Source organism: Chiloscyllium plagiosum, unplaced genomic scaffold (assembly GCF_037043375.1).
Source record: "Chiloscyllium plagiosum isolate Xiang-an unplaced genomic scaffold, Cpla_swu_hap1 HiC_scaffold_22, whole genome shotgun sequence".
In the NCBI taxonomy this organism is placed as follows: domain Eukaryota; kingdom Metazoa; phylum Chordata; class Chondrichthyes; order Orectolobiformes; family Hemiscylliidae; genus Chiloscyllium; species Chiloscyllium plagiosum.
In genome coordinates, this window is record NW_028270160.1 from 67357837 (window position 1) to 67373631 (window position 15795).

General features: G+C 43.4%; 1 protein-coding gene across 4 annotated transcripts in view; it reads right to left on the reverse strand.

The window, feature by feature from the left end:
• Nucleotides 1-7992: 7992 nt before the first annotated feature.
• LOC122544099 (putative G protein-coupled receptor 139) overlaps nt 7993-15795 on the reverse strand; it is a 97637-nt gene continuing 89834 nt past the window's right edge. For 3 of the 4 annotated variants that reach the window (XM_087999234.1, XM_043683125.2, XM_087999236.1), the window contains 2 exons: nt 11813-12074; nt 7993-9130 (listed from right to left, as the gene is read on the reverse strand). In XM_087999234.1, the coding sequence (XP_087855360.1) occupies nt 8223-9130; nt 11813-11993 (1089 nt within the window). In that variant the 5' untranslated portion in view covers nt 11994-12074 and the 3' untranslated portion in view covers nt 7993-8222. Of the gene's footprint in view, nt 9538-11812; nt 12075-15795 lie in introns of all 4 variants that reach the window. The other variant, XR_015761022.1, reaches the window with a different exon arrangement.

Below are 15795 nucleotides of genomic sequence, written 5' to 3' on the forward strand. Positions count from 1 at the left end.
TGCGCCGATCCAAGCGCACCTAACCTACACTAGCCCACTATCCTCCATATGCCTATCCAATGCCCATTTAAATGCACATAAAGAGGGAGAGTCCACCTACTGGCAGGGCATTCCATGAACTCACGACTCGCTGAGTAAAGAATCTAACCCTAAAATCTGTCCTATACCTACCACGTTTAATTTAAAGCTATGTCCCCTCGTAATAGCTGACTCCATACGTGGAAAAAGGTTCTCATGGTCAACCCTATCTAAACCCCTGATCATCTTGAACACCTCTATCAAGTCACCCCTAAAATCTTCTTTTCTCCAATGAAAACAGCCCCAAGTGCCTCAGCCTTTCCTCATACGATCTTCCTATCCTGGTAAACCTCCTCTGCACCCGTTCCAGTGCATCCACATCCTTCCTATAGTATGGCGACCAAAACTGCACACAATACTCCAGATGCGGCTGCACCAGAGTCCTATACAACTGCAACATGACCTCAGGACTCCGGAACCTAATTCCTCTACCAATAAAAGCCAGTACATCATATGCCTTCTTCACCGCACTATTTACCTGGGTGGCAACTTTCAGAGATCTTTGAACATGGACACCAAGATCCCTCTGCTCATCCACACTAACAAGTATCTGACCATTACCCCAGTACCCCATCTTTTTGTTACTCTTACCAAAGTGAATCACCTCACACTGAACTCCATTTGTCACCTTTCTGCCCAGCTCTGCAGCTTATCTATATTCTGCTGTAACCTGACACATCCTTCCTCACTGTCAACAACTCCACCGACTTTCATATCATCCGCAAACTTGCTCACCCAACCTTCTAGCCCCTCCTCCAGGTCATTTATAAAAATGACAAACAGCAATGGTCCCAAAACAGATCCTTGCGGAACACCGCTAGTAACTGCACTCCAAGATGAACCTTTACCATCAACTACTACCGTCTGTCTTCTTCCAGCCAGCCAATTCCTAATCCAAACCTCCAATTCACCCTCAATGCCATACCTCCGTATTTTGTGAAGCAGCCTACCATGGGGAACCTTATCAAACACCTTACTAAAATCCATATACACCACATCTACCGCTTTCCCCTCATCCTTAGTAACCTTCTCAATGAATTCAATAAGGTTTGTGAGGCACGACCTGCCCTTCACAAAACCATGCTGACTATCCTTGATCACATTATTCCTATCCAGATATTCATAAATCCTGTCCCTTACAATTCTCTCTAAGACTTTGCCCACAACAGAAGTGAGACTCACCGGCCTATAGTTACTAGGGTTATCCCTTCTCCCCTTCTTGAACAAGGGAACAATATTTGCTATCCTCCAGTCTTCTGTCACTATTCCTGTACACAACGAGGACATAAAAATCAAGGCCAATGGCTCTGCAATCTCCTCCCTTGCTTCCCAGAGAATCCTAGGATAAATGCCATCAGGCCCAGGGGACTTATCTATTTTCATCCTTTCCAGAATTTCCAACACCTCTTCCCTACATTCCTCAAAGCCGTCCATTCTAATTAATTGTGACTCAGTATTCACATCGGCAACAATGTCCTGTTCCTGAGTGAATACTGACGAAAAGTATTCATTCAGTGTCTCCCCAATCTCTTCAGCCTCCACACGCAACTTCCCACTAATATCCTTGACTGGACCTATTCCTACCCTAGTCATTCTTTTATTCCTGACATACCTATAGAAAGCCTTAGGGTTTTCCCTAATCCTACCAACTAAGGACATTTTATGTCCCTCCTTGCTGCTCTTAGCTCTCTCTTCAGATCCTTCCTGGCTACCTTATAACTCTCAATCGCCCCAATTGAACCTTCACGCCTCATCTTTACATAGGCCGCCCTCTTCCCTTTAACAAGGGATTCCAATTCCACGGCTCCCTCACACAATCCTTTCCTCCCTGCCTGACAGGTACATACTTCACAAGGACAATCCATAGCTGCTCCTTGAACAAGCTCCACATATCAATTGCTCCCTTCCCTTGAAGCCTACTTTTCCAAGCCATGCATCCTAAGTCGTGCCTCACCACATCATAATTTCCCTGCCCCCAGCTATAACTCTTGCCCTGCAGTACACACTTATCCCTCTCCATCACTAGAGTAAAAATCACCGAATTGTGGTCACTGTCCCCAAAGTGCTCACCTCCCTCCAATTCTAACACCTGGCCTGGTTCATTACACAGAACCAAATCCAGTATGGCCCCACCTCTTGTTGGCCTGTCTACATATTGTGTCACACATTGGACAATCACCGACCCATCGAACGAACTTGAGCTATAGCTTTCCCAGTCAATATTTAGAAAGTTAAAGTCCACCATAACAACCACTCTATTACTTTCACTCTTCTCCTGAATCATCCTCGCAATCCTTTCTTCTACGTCTCTAGGACTATTAGGAGGCCTGTAGAAAACTCCTAACAGGGTGACCTCACCTTTCCTATTCCTAACCTCAGCCCAAACTACCTCAGATGGCGAGTCGTCATCCATCGTCCTTTCCACCGCTGTAATACTATCTTTGACAAGCAATGCCACACCTCCCCCTCTTTTACCCCCACCTCTGACCCTACTAAAACACTTAAACCCTGGAACCTGCAACAGCCAATCCTGTCCCTGTTCTACCCATGTCTCCGTAATAGTCACAACATCGAAGTCCCAGGTACCAACCCACGCTGCAAGTTCACCTACCTTATTTCGTATACTTCTTGCATTGAAGTATACACACTTCAAGCCACTTTCCTGTTTACAGACAACCTCCTTTGAGATTGATGCCATGTTCCTAACCTCCCTACACTCCAGGTCCTGCACCCTAAAGCTACAGTCTAGGTTCCCATGCCCCTGCAGAGTTAGTTTAAACAGCCCCCCGCCCCCCCAAGAGCACTAGCAAACCTCCCCGCAACGATACTGGTGCCCCTCAGGTTCAGGTAGAGACCATGCTGTTTACAGAGGTCCCACCTTCCCCAGAAGAACCCCAGTTATCCAGATACTGGAATCCCTCCCTCCTGCACCATCCCTGTAGCCACGCATTTAACTGTTCTCTCTCACTATTCCTCGACTCTCTACCACGTGGCACGGGTAACAAACCAGAGACAACAACTCTGTTTGTTCTAACTCTGAGCTTCCAACCTAGCTCCCTGAAAGCCTGCCTAACATCCTCAGTGCTCCTCCTACCCATGTCATTGGTGCCAATGTGGACCACGACTTCGGGCTGCTCCCCCTCCCCCTTAAGGACCCGGAAAACACGTCACGTACCCTTGCACCTGGGAGGCAACATACCAAACGTGAGTCTCTCTCGCCCCCACAAAACTGCCTATCTGTGCCGCGAACTATCGATTCCCCAATAACTATTGCTCTGCTCTTCTCCACCCTTCCCTTCTGAGCAATGGGGATAGGCTCCGTGCCAGAGGTCTGAACCCCATTGCTTACCCCTGGTAAGTTGTCCCCCCCACAAGTATCCAAAATAGTATACTTGTTCTTGAGGGGAACGACCGCAGGGGGTCCCTGCACTGGCTGCATCCTCCCAGTCCCCCTCACTGTCACCCATCTGTCTGAAATCTTTGGAGTTACTACTTCCCTAAAGCTCCGATCTATGACCCCCTCTGCCTCCCGAATGATCCTAAGTTCATCCAACTCCAGCTCCAGTTCCCTAACACGGTCTTGGAGGAGCTGGAGATGGGTGCACTTCCTGCAAGAGTAATCAGCAGGGACGACCATGGCATCCCTCACCTCAAACATGTTGCAAGAGGAACATTGCACTGCCTTCACTGCCATCCCTCTAAAAGTAACCTTTTGTAAAAAAAAACTAGGTCTAAAGAATAGAACAAGCAAAATGCAGCACTTGCCTACTTACCACAACGGGTTCCTCTCCTGCGCGCTTTCATTCCCGGCTGCCCCTCTGGTCCTCGTCATCTCCCCCGCTGCTCCCGCTCCTTCTGGGAAAGGGAAAACACTGCTGTCCGCTACCGGCATGTAATTTTTTTTTACAAACCTTAGCTGCAGTGTTCCGGCTTCTTCTTGCCTCCGCTGCTGCTCACACTCAAAATTAATTAATCAATTAGTAGAGCTTATCTGATGAATCCGATGTCTCGATCTTAATCCATCCATTCAGTGAACCAAACAACATTCAATCATTCATTGAATCAAATTGCAAACGTACATTCAATGAATCAAACCTATTCATTGATTTTATAAAACAAACTTAAATTCTGAAACAGAATGCACTGCACTTTGGAATTCAGTGTCTCGAACTGAAAGCATTCATTCAATGAAACGAACAGCACATGTTCATTAAATTGGGAGAGCTCTTCTCATGAATGCAATGTTCGAGCATAACACATTAGTTCAATGAAGCAAACTGCATTCATTCATTCAAACGTCAATCGCACATTCATTGAATCAAAGGTTATTCATTGATTTTATGAAACAAACTTAACTTATGAATCAGAATGGATTCATTCATTCAGTGTAATAAACTGCACGTTTTACTTCAATGACTCGAACATATCCCATTGATTCATTGTCTCGAACTTAAAGCATTCATTCAAGGGAAAAACCTGCGCGTGGTAATTCAAAAAGTTGAGCTTATTTCAAGAATACACTATCTCCAGCTGAACATATTCATTCAATGAAGCAAACTGCATTCATTCATTGAATCACACTTCAATCGTCCATTCAATGAATTCAATATTATCCATTGATTCCATGAAACAAACTGAGCTCATACATTTATTGAATGCACTCTTCTATTTTCTGAAACAAAGTTCAATTATTCTTTCATTCAGTGAATGAAACTCAACTCGCTCATTGAATGAAACAAACTGCACGTGTTAATTCAATGAGTGGAGCTTGTCACCTGAATACAATATCTCGACCTCAATGCATACATATTCCCTGATACAAACTGCATTCATTCATTGAATCAAACATTATTCATTGATTTTATGAAACAAACTTAACACAGTCATTTAATGAGACCAACTGCGTTCACCACTCATTGCATCAAACTGCACTCATTCATTCAATGAAACAAACTGCACTTTGGAATTTCAAAGACGAGAGCACATCTCATTCATTTGGTATCTCGAACTGAAAGCATTCATTCAATGAAACAAACAGCACATGTTAATTAAATTGGTAGAGCTCATCTTATGAATGCAATGTTCGAGCAGAACACATTAGTTCATTCAATCAAACGTCAATCGTACATTCATTGAATGAAACGTCAATTGTACATTCAACGAATCAAGCGTTACTTATTGATTCAATGAAACAAAGTTAACTCATATATTTAATAAATAAAACTCCACTCATTCCTTCAATGAAACAAACTGCACTTTGGAATTCAAAGACGAGAGCACATCTTATTAATTCAGTGTCTCGAACATTCAACAAAACAAGCTGCAGTCATTTATTCATTGAATCAATCTCCAATCGTGCGTTCAATGAATCAAACGTTATTTACTGATTCACCAAATCAAAGTTAAACAAAAGGTATCAAACTGACCGCATTCATCTAAAGAAACCAACTGCATGTTTTGGTTCAATGACACGAGCATATCTCGTTAATACAGTGGCTCGAGCTTAATGCATTCATTCAGGGAGACGAACTGCATTCATTCATTGAATCAAATATCAATCGGACATTCAGCGAATCAGGCGTTATTCATTGATTTAATCAAAGTGTGTGTGTGTGAATGTGATGGGGTGTAAGTCTGTGAGAGGGTTGTGCTTGTGGGGATGTATGTGCATGTGTGTATGAGACAGCGTGTGTGCATGAGAGAGACTGCGTGAGTGTATGAATATGAAAGAGTGTATGTGTGTTTGTGAGTGTGTGTGTGTGTGAGAGAGAGAGAGACGGAGAGACAGAGAAAGAGAGAGATTGAAAGAGAGAGAGTTTGTATAGCACAGTGGGGTCACCTGTAGTATGACATGAACCTAAGGTCACAATTGAGGCCATCGTCATGGGCATTAAATGTGGCTATCAGCCTCTGCTTTTCGCACTATTGCCTGTCCCAAAGTCCGTCTGGAGGATGGTCATCAGAAGATCCAAAGCTGAAAGTCCCATATTGTTCAAGTGTTCCCCTACAAAGAGGGAGCACACCTGTCTGTGATTGTTGTGCAGTGTCCTTTCATCCGTTGCCGTAGCGTCTCCTCCATCTCACCAATATATCATGCCTCAGGGCATCCTTTGAGCATATGAGACAGACTACGTTGGCCGAGTCACATGAGTAACTGCCGTGTATATGGTGGCTGGTATAATGGGGGCATCCGTTAGACACTCTGACACATCTTGCAGTGGATGCCATGACAGTATTGTAGGGTTTTTTGTTGATGTTGGTCCTACGGCTGGACAGTTTACTGCAAGCACTGACTTGATTCAGGTTTGGTGGTTGTTTATAGGCAGAAAGTGGAGGCATAGAGAAGGTGTTGGCAATATGCTTATCCTCATTGATACATTGTTGCAGGCTGCGAAGAACATGGTGTAGTTTTTTCTCGGCTGCTGGGAAGTATCTCACAACGAATTGCATCCTTCGGATACAAACATTGGCTGCAACCGATAGGGTACACGTCGTTGCGCAGTACTTTCCAGGAGATGAAAGATTTTAGTCTCCCGGAAAGTACTGCGCAACAACGTGTACCCTATTGGTTGCAGCCTATGTTGTGCTGCAGGCGAAGTTGCCCAAAGGAATGGCACATTGCCAGACCAAGCATACACTGCGACAATGGATGAATGAACACTGCAGAACAATTACCAGACATGGTGTTCCATCCGAGTTGGGGAATACCCCATCTGTCCGGGATATTTGGCCTCGGATTTTCGTGTGACCATCCTCCAGGACGATATTCTGGACAGTCACAAAGTGACCGAGCAGAGGCTGATTGCCAAGTTTGGTACCCATGATGCTGTTTTCAACCGGGACCTTGGGCTCATGTCACACTGCAGGTGACCCCACTACACTCTCCATTCTCTCACACATATAAACACGTGCACACCCACAAGCACAAATGCACACACACGCACTTAGCTACTCACACAGTCACACGGACATTTTCTCATACACACACACATGCACACTCCACTCTCACCCATGCACGTATCATCTCAATAGCTTACGCCTCATCATATTTACGCACACTTTGCCAAGCTTGAACATATATGCAAAAATACACTCTCTCATGTGCAATCACATTAACTTATTCATATGCACACTCTCTCTCTCTCTCTCTCTCAAAGAGAGTGGAAAGAGAGAGGCGGACGAAGATGGGAAGAGGGGTCTAGTCAGCGAGGTAAACCGAGAGGAAAAGAGAAGCAAAAGAGAAAGATATAAAACGGCTACAGATATGAGAAGAGATGGCAGAGAGGGGGACCGGCACAGAGGGATGGGGACAGAAGTTTAGTGAGAGGATGATGGGTGACAGAAAGAGTGAGAAATGAAGAAAGAGAGAGGGAAGTAATCGAGAAATAGAGAGACAAAGGCTGGTAGAGGAAAAGGAGACAGTGACAGGAAAAGAGATGTGTCGAGAGACAGAGAGAGACTGGGAGGAAGAGAGGGACAGAGAGAAGTAAAACAGTGCACCGATCTGCAATGCGTTCTTCCAGCAATGGACAGTATCGAAAGCCGGTATGTGAAGTGAGAGAAGGAGATTGGGAGCTAGAGAGTGTACAAGATGGAGAGGGCGCGATGAAGAAATGGACAGTGAAAAAGAGAGACAAAGAAGGGAGGAGATAGGAGATACAGGGACAACGTGAAAGTGGGAGGGAGATATGGAGGGGGAGGGAACAAGGTAGAGAGATAAATTCTGCTGAGAGCAGATGGGAGTGGCTGACCCAGAGTTGAACGCATGGACAGAGTGATTTAAATCCAACTCCTGTGCCCAGGCCCGGTCATCTCCCCTTTCGTGTGGAACAGAAATTGGGGCCGTGTCTGTGTGTCTGTAACTCAACTTCTCAACACAAAGACAAACAGCCTCATAGTTCACTCTGCTGCTTTTCACTCTTTATTCAGCATTTTTATTATTTACAAATTGAAGTGATACAATCAGTAGAATGATTTCTTTTCTCATTGTCCCCAGGTTGAGAGAAACATTGAAATAAGACCCGATAACCCACTTTGCGATAAGTTTCGACAAACCAGCACCACTCTCAGTCTATTACCATAACAAAGAGCTTCTTCATTGTTGAAACGTTAGAATTGAATTCAAAGAATCCTCGATGGATTGATTAATGAATAAATTTGATGGAATAGTAAACGTGGGTTAAGGGATATTTCAGCACTTTCTTCAGCTGCTGTCTGAACTTAGTCTGAGTGACAGCATAAATTGCAGTGTTTGTGCAGCAGCTGAGGAGCTGCAGCATGTACCCTAATTCGCGCACAAAGTAATCTAGAGAAATAGACTCAAACCCAATATACCTCAACCGGGAACAAATGGAAAATACCATAAACGTTGACCATAACAGGATGAAATTGGCCGAGACCACGAACAGTAAAGTGATGGATTTTTTTCGATGTTGCATTTCTGTGTCGCACTGACAGTTACCATTGGTGTATGTCTGGAGTCTCATGCGGGCTCTGCTAGTCAGTAAAATGTGTCTGACTGTGAAAATATTTAGCAGTAGAATCAGGAGAAATGGGAGAGCTGGGTTGAGAATGTGGTGGAGGAACTCAATTGTGGCCCAGACATGAGATAATAGAACATCGTTTGTTATGTGACAAAACCAGGGGTTATTACCAAGTAAATACTGACCTGAAAGCATAAAATACCAGAAGATGTTCTTTAAACAGCTGAGCACAGTCACTGTTCCCAGTACCACAGCTGCTATTTTCTCACAGCAGTATTTACTTTTCAGCTTTTGGCAACAAATAGCCACAAATCGATCAAAGGTGAAAGTGACGGTAAACCAGACAGAACAGTCAGTGGCTACATAAAGCAGGACGGCATGGATATTACACACGGGGATGTACTTCAGGAAATAGAACTGTTCCCAATATACACTGCGAATGTGTCTCAATATCAGGTCGAGGATAGTGACCAGTAAATCCGCCACTGCCATAGCCACCAGGTAACGACTGACACATAGAGACAATCCACAATCTTTATAAAGCAGGACGAAGATCGTCACTACATTAACTGTGGAGAAGAAAAACAAACATTTTATGCTGATTTTTAACTTTAAACAAATTATGCCTGGAGGCAACATTATCAGTTTTATTGAGCATCTCTTGAGATTTTCAAACTTTGAGATTCATTGAGCTGAAATGACAAATGATAAATTCATAATTAATGACAAAAATATGACGCAAAATGCAAGAAACCGTCCCTCTGCAAACACATAAGCACACATCCATTAGAACCAGATGGTTTCTCGAAAATTCCCACACACTCAGTCACTCAATAGCAGATGCAGGTCATGTCGTTACCGTCCTTAATACGGAAGGTGAAGAATTTGCTGTCCTGAAGGATTTTATCGCGGTTCCTTGAAGGCAAAGAGGTTGGACTTTGAGTCTGAGTAGTGGTCAATCTTCTGTCGTGAAGAACTGCAAAAGCAGGGAAAACATATTCGCCCTTTCAGTTATCTGAAACCACTTCTAAACAGTGTCTCCTTCTGCAACGGAATCTCTTCCCTCGGGATCTTATCTTTTTTAGTTAACTGACGTCCGAATGTTCACAAGTGATTTCAGTTGTTAAGAGAATGTTATAGAGTCATAAAGTCATGCAGACAAAGGCCCTTCCGTTCATCATGTCATCTCCAAAGTACAAAACAACCAGCTAACCATGTTTCTAACAACACTAAGATTAGCTAAGAGGAGGATTAGAGTCGGTTTGTACAATCACAGGAATTAAGGTTCATCAGCTGACCAATCAGCCCTCCAAGGAAATAGTGAGGACTGCAGATGCAGGAGACGTCAGAGTCAATGAAGTGTGGAAATGGGAAGCGTACAGCAGTTCAGGTAGCATCTGAGGAGCAAGAGAGTTAAAGTTTCGAGCATAACTCTTCATCAGGAATGGGAGGGGGAAAGGGACTGAGAGATAAATGAGGGTGTGAGCTCGTGGAAAAGTAGATGGAGTGGTGATAAGTAAGCGAAGGTAGGAGGTGATTATGATAAGTCACTGACTCAACATTCAATATGATTATGGCTGACCTGATTCTGTCATGAACTCTATACTTCTTCCTCTGTCTCGATAACCATTGACTCCATTCTTATTCATGAATCGATCTTTCTGTACTGTAATAATGTTCAAGGTCTCTACCTCAACTCTCTCTGGGCAAGAGAGTTTCAAAGATTCACAACACTCTGAGAAAATTAAATACTTCTCCAATCTCTGTAATAAATCGGAGATCTCTTCTTTAAAGCAATTATGAACCGTCTAGCTGTGGTCTCGTTCACTTTTTAAGCTTCAGTTTGTGATTGGATACATTGCTTGATTGTCTTTGTGAACTACAGCAAATTCATGTTCTCTATAAGGCCTTTGTTTTTGAGGAGAATAAAGTTTTGGTGAGAGTAGTGAAACAGTTGTTTAAATATTTACCACCATAACTGAGACGTGAAGTTACAGAAGCAGATTCACTCATTTGGCCCATTGATACTATTCTGTCATTCGATTGTGGCTGATATGTCTTCAACCCTCTGCTTTCTCTCTGCTTATCCATTAACCTTCGCCTGAATGTATATTCACATCCACCTGTACACAAGGTGAAATTCAATAGCCGCAATTTCGATTCTGTTTCTTTGTTTCATCCTTCAAATCTGACCTTCCCTGTGTGAGTGAACACTTGAACACATGATTACATCTCACAGTATCTGACTCTCCGCCACATTTATTCAGATGATACTATACCTCCGACTTGATCTACTGTTCTGTAAAACAAGAACTACAACCCCAAACTGTGTTAGAGAGAACCTTCAGCTCTGACTGACCCATTTCCTGCAGTTCTGTCCTCACATCCTCCCCGCTTCACAGATTAAGTCGTCCATTAATTCTGCACTGTGTAAAAAACCATGACTATCTAAAATAAAGCAAACAGCTGCTGATTCTGGAGATATGGAACCAAAAAAAAAGTTCTGATGTAGAGTCTGGAATGTGTGGTGTGTGTGAGTGTATGTGAAAATCATTGGTTGAGAGTAAACATGCATGGAGGAAACCAGTTTGAACACTAACATCTCGCAACAGTTTGGGTAATCGGCAGACAAAGACTGAGGGATGTTTCATGGGATGTTGGTATGAGTTCACATACGAGATGTGGGGTGTTGAATCAGATTTATCGCCTCTGATTTGAAAATGGGAGTGTCAGCAGCAGATTATTGGCATCTTTGGCTCAAGTTTGAAATACCAGAAGTGATGAGTCAGTGAAGTGCATTCTGGAGGTGTCAGTAATTACAATTAGGAATGGTCAGGTTATGCTGTCAGAAATGGGCCCATGACAGGTATAATTTGTCTGCTTCAGCCACAGATATTGATCAGGGATGGAATGTAGTCAAAGGAAGGGAATACAGTTTGCAACCAGAACAGAAAGCAGTGACATCCATGTTCCAAATATTTATATAACAGGTGGAGTGCTACTGTGAGTCATTCTTCACACTAGAAATTGAATAGGTGAACATGGAGACACACAAGGAACACTGCCAGAAGCAAAGCGGAAAGAGTAAACAAACACACTTACTGATGCAATTGGTAGTTACTTACAGAATGAATAATTGGTTCAGAGTCTCAGTTGGAACAGCATATTGAAAGAACTGTAGAGTAAATGAAAATAACACTGATACAGTTACGCGTTTTTGTTGGAAATAATAACTGGACACTGACACTTACCAGGGACACCAACGATAGCCAGGATAGGATAATAAACACACTGAACAATGTAAAGTGCATGTTGGATCCGGTCCGATAATGCCAATCGATCATAATATGCAGAAAGATACCAAATATAATAGGATAAACCCCTATCCATTGTTGTTATATTCCAGTCTAATGTTCGTCGATTCTGATCCATTGTTCAAACGTCCCAGTTGAACGTTCTCAAATTCTCCTCTCCCAACTGTGAAGCTGTTGATCCCTGTTAGTTTTGCTCATTCTGTGGAATAACATAGAGAATAGAGCACATTCTTCATTAAAAGATGAAAAGTCTCCACCGGGATTTTTTATAATTAGTGGAGACTAACATTAGAGTCACCAAACAAACAGGTTCAGTTAACCCCTTCCTGACATTGCTTTTCATATCACAATTAAGGGGAACATTTACTCGGTCTCAATGAAATACATGAATGCTACTGAGGCACAGAACATAAATCTACCAATGTTTTAATCTTTATTTATGGGCGGCACGGTGGCACAGTGGTTAGCACTGCTGCCTCACAGCGCCAGAGACCCGGGTTCAATATTGTGTTGTTTGTGTTTCTGTAACTGAGAAGGGAGTGGACCCCATCAGGTGCAGTTTAATCGCTGCTAATAATCCACGGGATGCTTTCATTTAGTGTCTCAGGCCTGTTTTAGAGGGACAGGAAGAGGGCATTCAACCCTTTGAACCTGTTACACAGGAACGTGAAGCAGATATTAAACCTCTCACGTCTGTTAGACAGGAACAGGAGGAGGTCATTAAGGCTCTTGAGTCTGTTACACAGGAACAGGTGGAGGTCATTCAGCCACCAGAGCCTATTACACAGTATCTATTGGTTTTAAAGTACTTATGAAGAAGAAAACTTGCTGCAAGTGTCAAAGTTCTAAATTCATTTCGGCCAATTTTGAACATTTCAGGCAAACACTCCAGGAAACTGATTGCTTGAGGCTATTCACAGGTAAAAAGATGTCTGAAAAGTGGGACGCCTTCAACAATGAGGTTACAAGAGTGCACAACAGTATGTTCAGTTCGTGAAAAGGGCAACAGTGGCAGCTGTTAAGAATGCTGGAAGGCTGGATAAATTTAGGCTCTGATCAAGAAAAAGAAGGATGCATATGGTAGTACAGATATCAGGCATCGAGTAAGCCTGTTGATGAGCACAAGCGCAGTTTGATAAAACACAGAAGGGCCGAAAGTAGACATAAGCTATCTTTGTGAATTAGATACAAAAGATTCTACAAATACATTAAGAGGCAAAAAAGTAACTGGATGGAGAATAAATCAGCAAGGCTGCCTGTGTGTGCAATCACTGGAGATGGATGAAATACTGAACAATTATTTTGCATAAGTGTTTACAGTGGAGAACAAATATGGAAGGTAGAGAACTTGGAGACATAAATAATGATATCTTGAAAAATGTCCATATTATGAAGCATGTTTCAAAATGCAAAAGGTAAATAAATTCTTTAGGACGTCATAATACGTACATTTGACCTTTGTAGGATATTACTGATGAGCTTGCTGGGCCACTTGCTGAAATATTTGTATCTGGGATCGTCTTGGGTGATGTGCCAGTAGACAGACGGTGGCGTATGTGGTGCTATTATTTAAGGAAGTGATAAGGAAAGGCCATGCGAGCCTGATGTCAAAAGATGCTGAATTCTTGGAGAGGATGAAGGACATGATTTTGATGCATTTGGAAAAGTCAAGGACTGATTCGAGATCGTCAATATGGCTCCATATGTGGAAAACAATGCCGCACAAAACTGATTAAGCTTCGTTTTTGAAAAAGTGACGAAAAGGATTGATGAAGCAAGATGGTGGACGTAGTGCACATGGACTTCAGTAAGACGTTCAACAAGACTCCACATATTAAAGTGGTTTGTAAGGTTTAGATCATGAGCCTTCTCAGGAGAGCGAGCTATTTGTGTACAAATTTAGTTGGAAGATGGGTAACAGGATCGTGGTGGAGGGCTGTTTTCTCGCTGGAGTATGAACAGCAGTATGCCAGAAGGATCAGTGGTAGCTCGACTTGTCTAAAAGAAAATTTGATTTTTTTGTCACGTGTACCTCAGTACAGTGAAAAGCCTGTTTACAAGCAGTGCAGGCAGATTATAGTAATGAAGGACTTGCAAATCATAGGGTGGAAAATATTGGGCAGAGGCATACAAGTTATATCGCAGAGAGATTTTGCGAGGAAGATCAACATTAATAAAGTCAGCATTATTTGATTCAGACAGTCCATTCATCAGTCTAATAGTGGCCAGGAAAAATCTGTTCCTGCATCTACTGGTGCATTTGTTCAGGCTTCTGTATCTTATGCCTGAATGAAGAGGTTGTAGGAGAGCATTACCTTGTCGCAGTGGGTATTTGATGATTTTGGCAGCCATTCCGCGGCAACGAGCCATGTAAATGGAGCCTATGGATGGGAGGTTGGCTTCTGTTATGGTCTTGGTGGTGCAGACCACGTTCTGTAGTTTCTTACAATTCTGGGCAGAGCAGTTGCCATATCAGGCAGATATGGTGGGCGGCATGGTGGCACAGTGGTTAGCACTGCTGCCTCACAGCGCCAGAGACCCGGGTTCAATTCCCGCCTCAGGCGACTGACTGTCTGGAGTTTGCACATTCTCCCCTTGTCTGCGTGGGTTTCCTTCGGGTATTCCGGTTTCCTCCCACAGTCCAAAAATGTGCAGGTCAGGTGAATTGGCCATGCTAAATTGCCCGTAGTGTTAGGTGCAGGGGTAAATGTCGGGGAATGGGTCTGGGTGGGTTGCGCTTCGGCGGGTCGGTGTGGACTTGTTGGGCCGAAGGGCCTGTTTCCACACTGTAAAGTAATCTAATCTAAATCTAATCAGACCGTTGTACACCCAGACAGTAGCTTTCTATTCGTACATCTGTAAAATTTGGAGAGGGTCTTTGTGGACACACTAAATTCGTTGAACAATCTTAGGAAGAAGAGCCATTGTTGTGCCCTCTTGACCGTTGCATCTGCGTGGCAGGTCCAGGACAGTTTGTTGGTTATTGTCACTTCGAGGAACTTGATACTCTTCACCCTCGTAACCCCAGTTCTGCTGATGCTGATGAGGGCATGTTTTCCTCCTTTCTTTCTGAAGTTAATGATCAGTTTCTTAGCTTTGCTGATATGGATAGAGAGATTCTTATCATTGCATCACCTTACCAAACCTGCATTGCCGTTCTCTACTCTGATTTGTCATTGTTTCATATCCATCGTACTGTACGGTGTCATCAGCAATCTTGTAGACGGCGTTTGTTCGGAATTTGGCAACACAGTTCTGGATGCTCAGTAAGTACAGTGGGGGCTGAGAACACATTCTTGAGAGTGTCCAATGTTTAGTGCTATTGTGAAGGAAGTGCATTTGTCTAGCTTCACTGATTGTGGTCTGTGGGTTAGAAATGTGAGGATCAGGTTGCAGAGCGTAGAGCGTAGGCCAAGGATACGGACTTTTGAGATCAGTCTGGAGGGGATAATGGTGTTGAAGGCAGACCTGTAATCGATGAACATGACTCTGACGAAGGCGTCATTGTTGCCCAGGTGATCCAGGGATGAATGCTGGCCTCAGGATGTGACATTAACTGTAGGCCTGTTACAACATTAGGCATATTGTAAGGGATTGAAGAATGCTGGGAGGCAAGACTTGAGGTGGGCCATCACCAGCCTCTAGAAGCACTTATGACCATGGAGGTCAAATTTGCTGGATTATATTGATTATGGTACGTTGCTTGCGCTTTCTTACTTACGGTGATGGTAGTGTTTTTTTTTAGCTCATTGGATTTCAGCTCATTGGAGGTAGAGGTTGATGATGTCGGTGAACTTCTCCTCCAGTCGATCCACACAGGATCTGAGTGTTGGCTGAGAGCACCATCTGGGCCCATCTCCTTGGGCTGACTCCCAGGAAGAACGAACTGACATCTGCAGTGGTGTCAAATTGATCAGGGC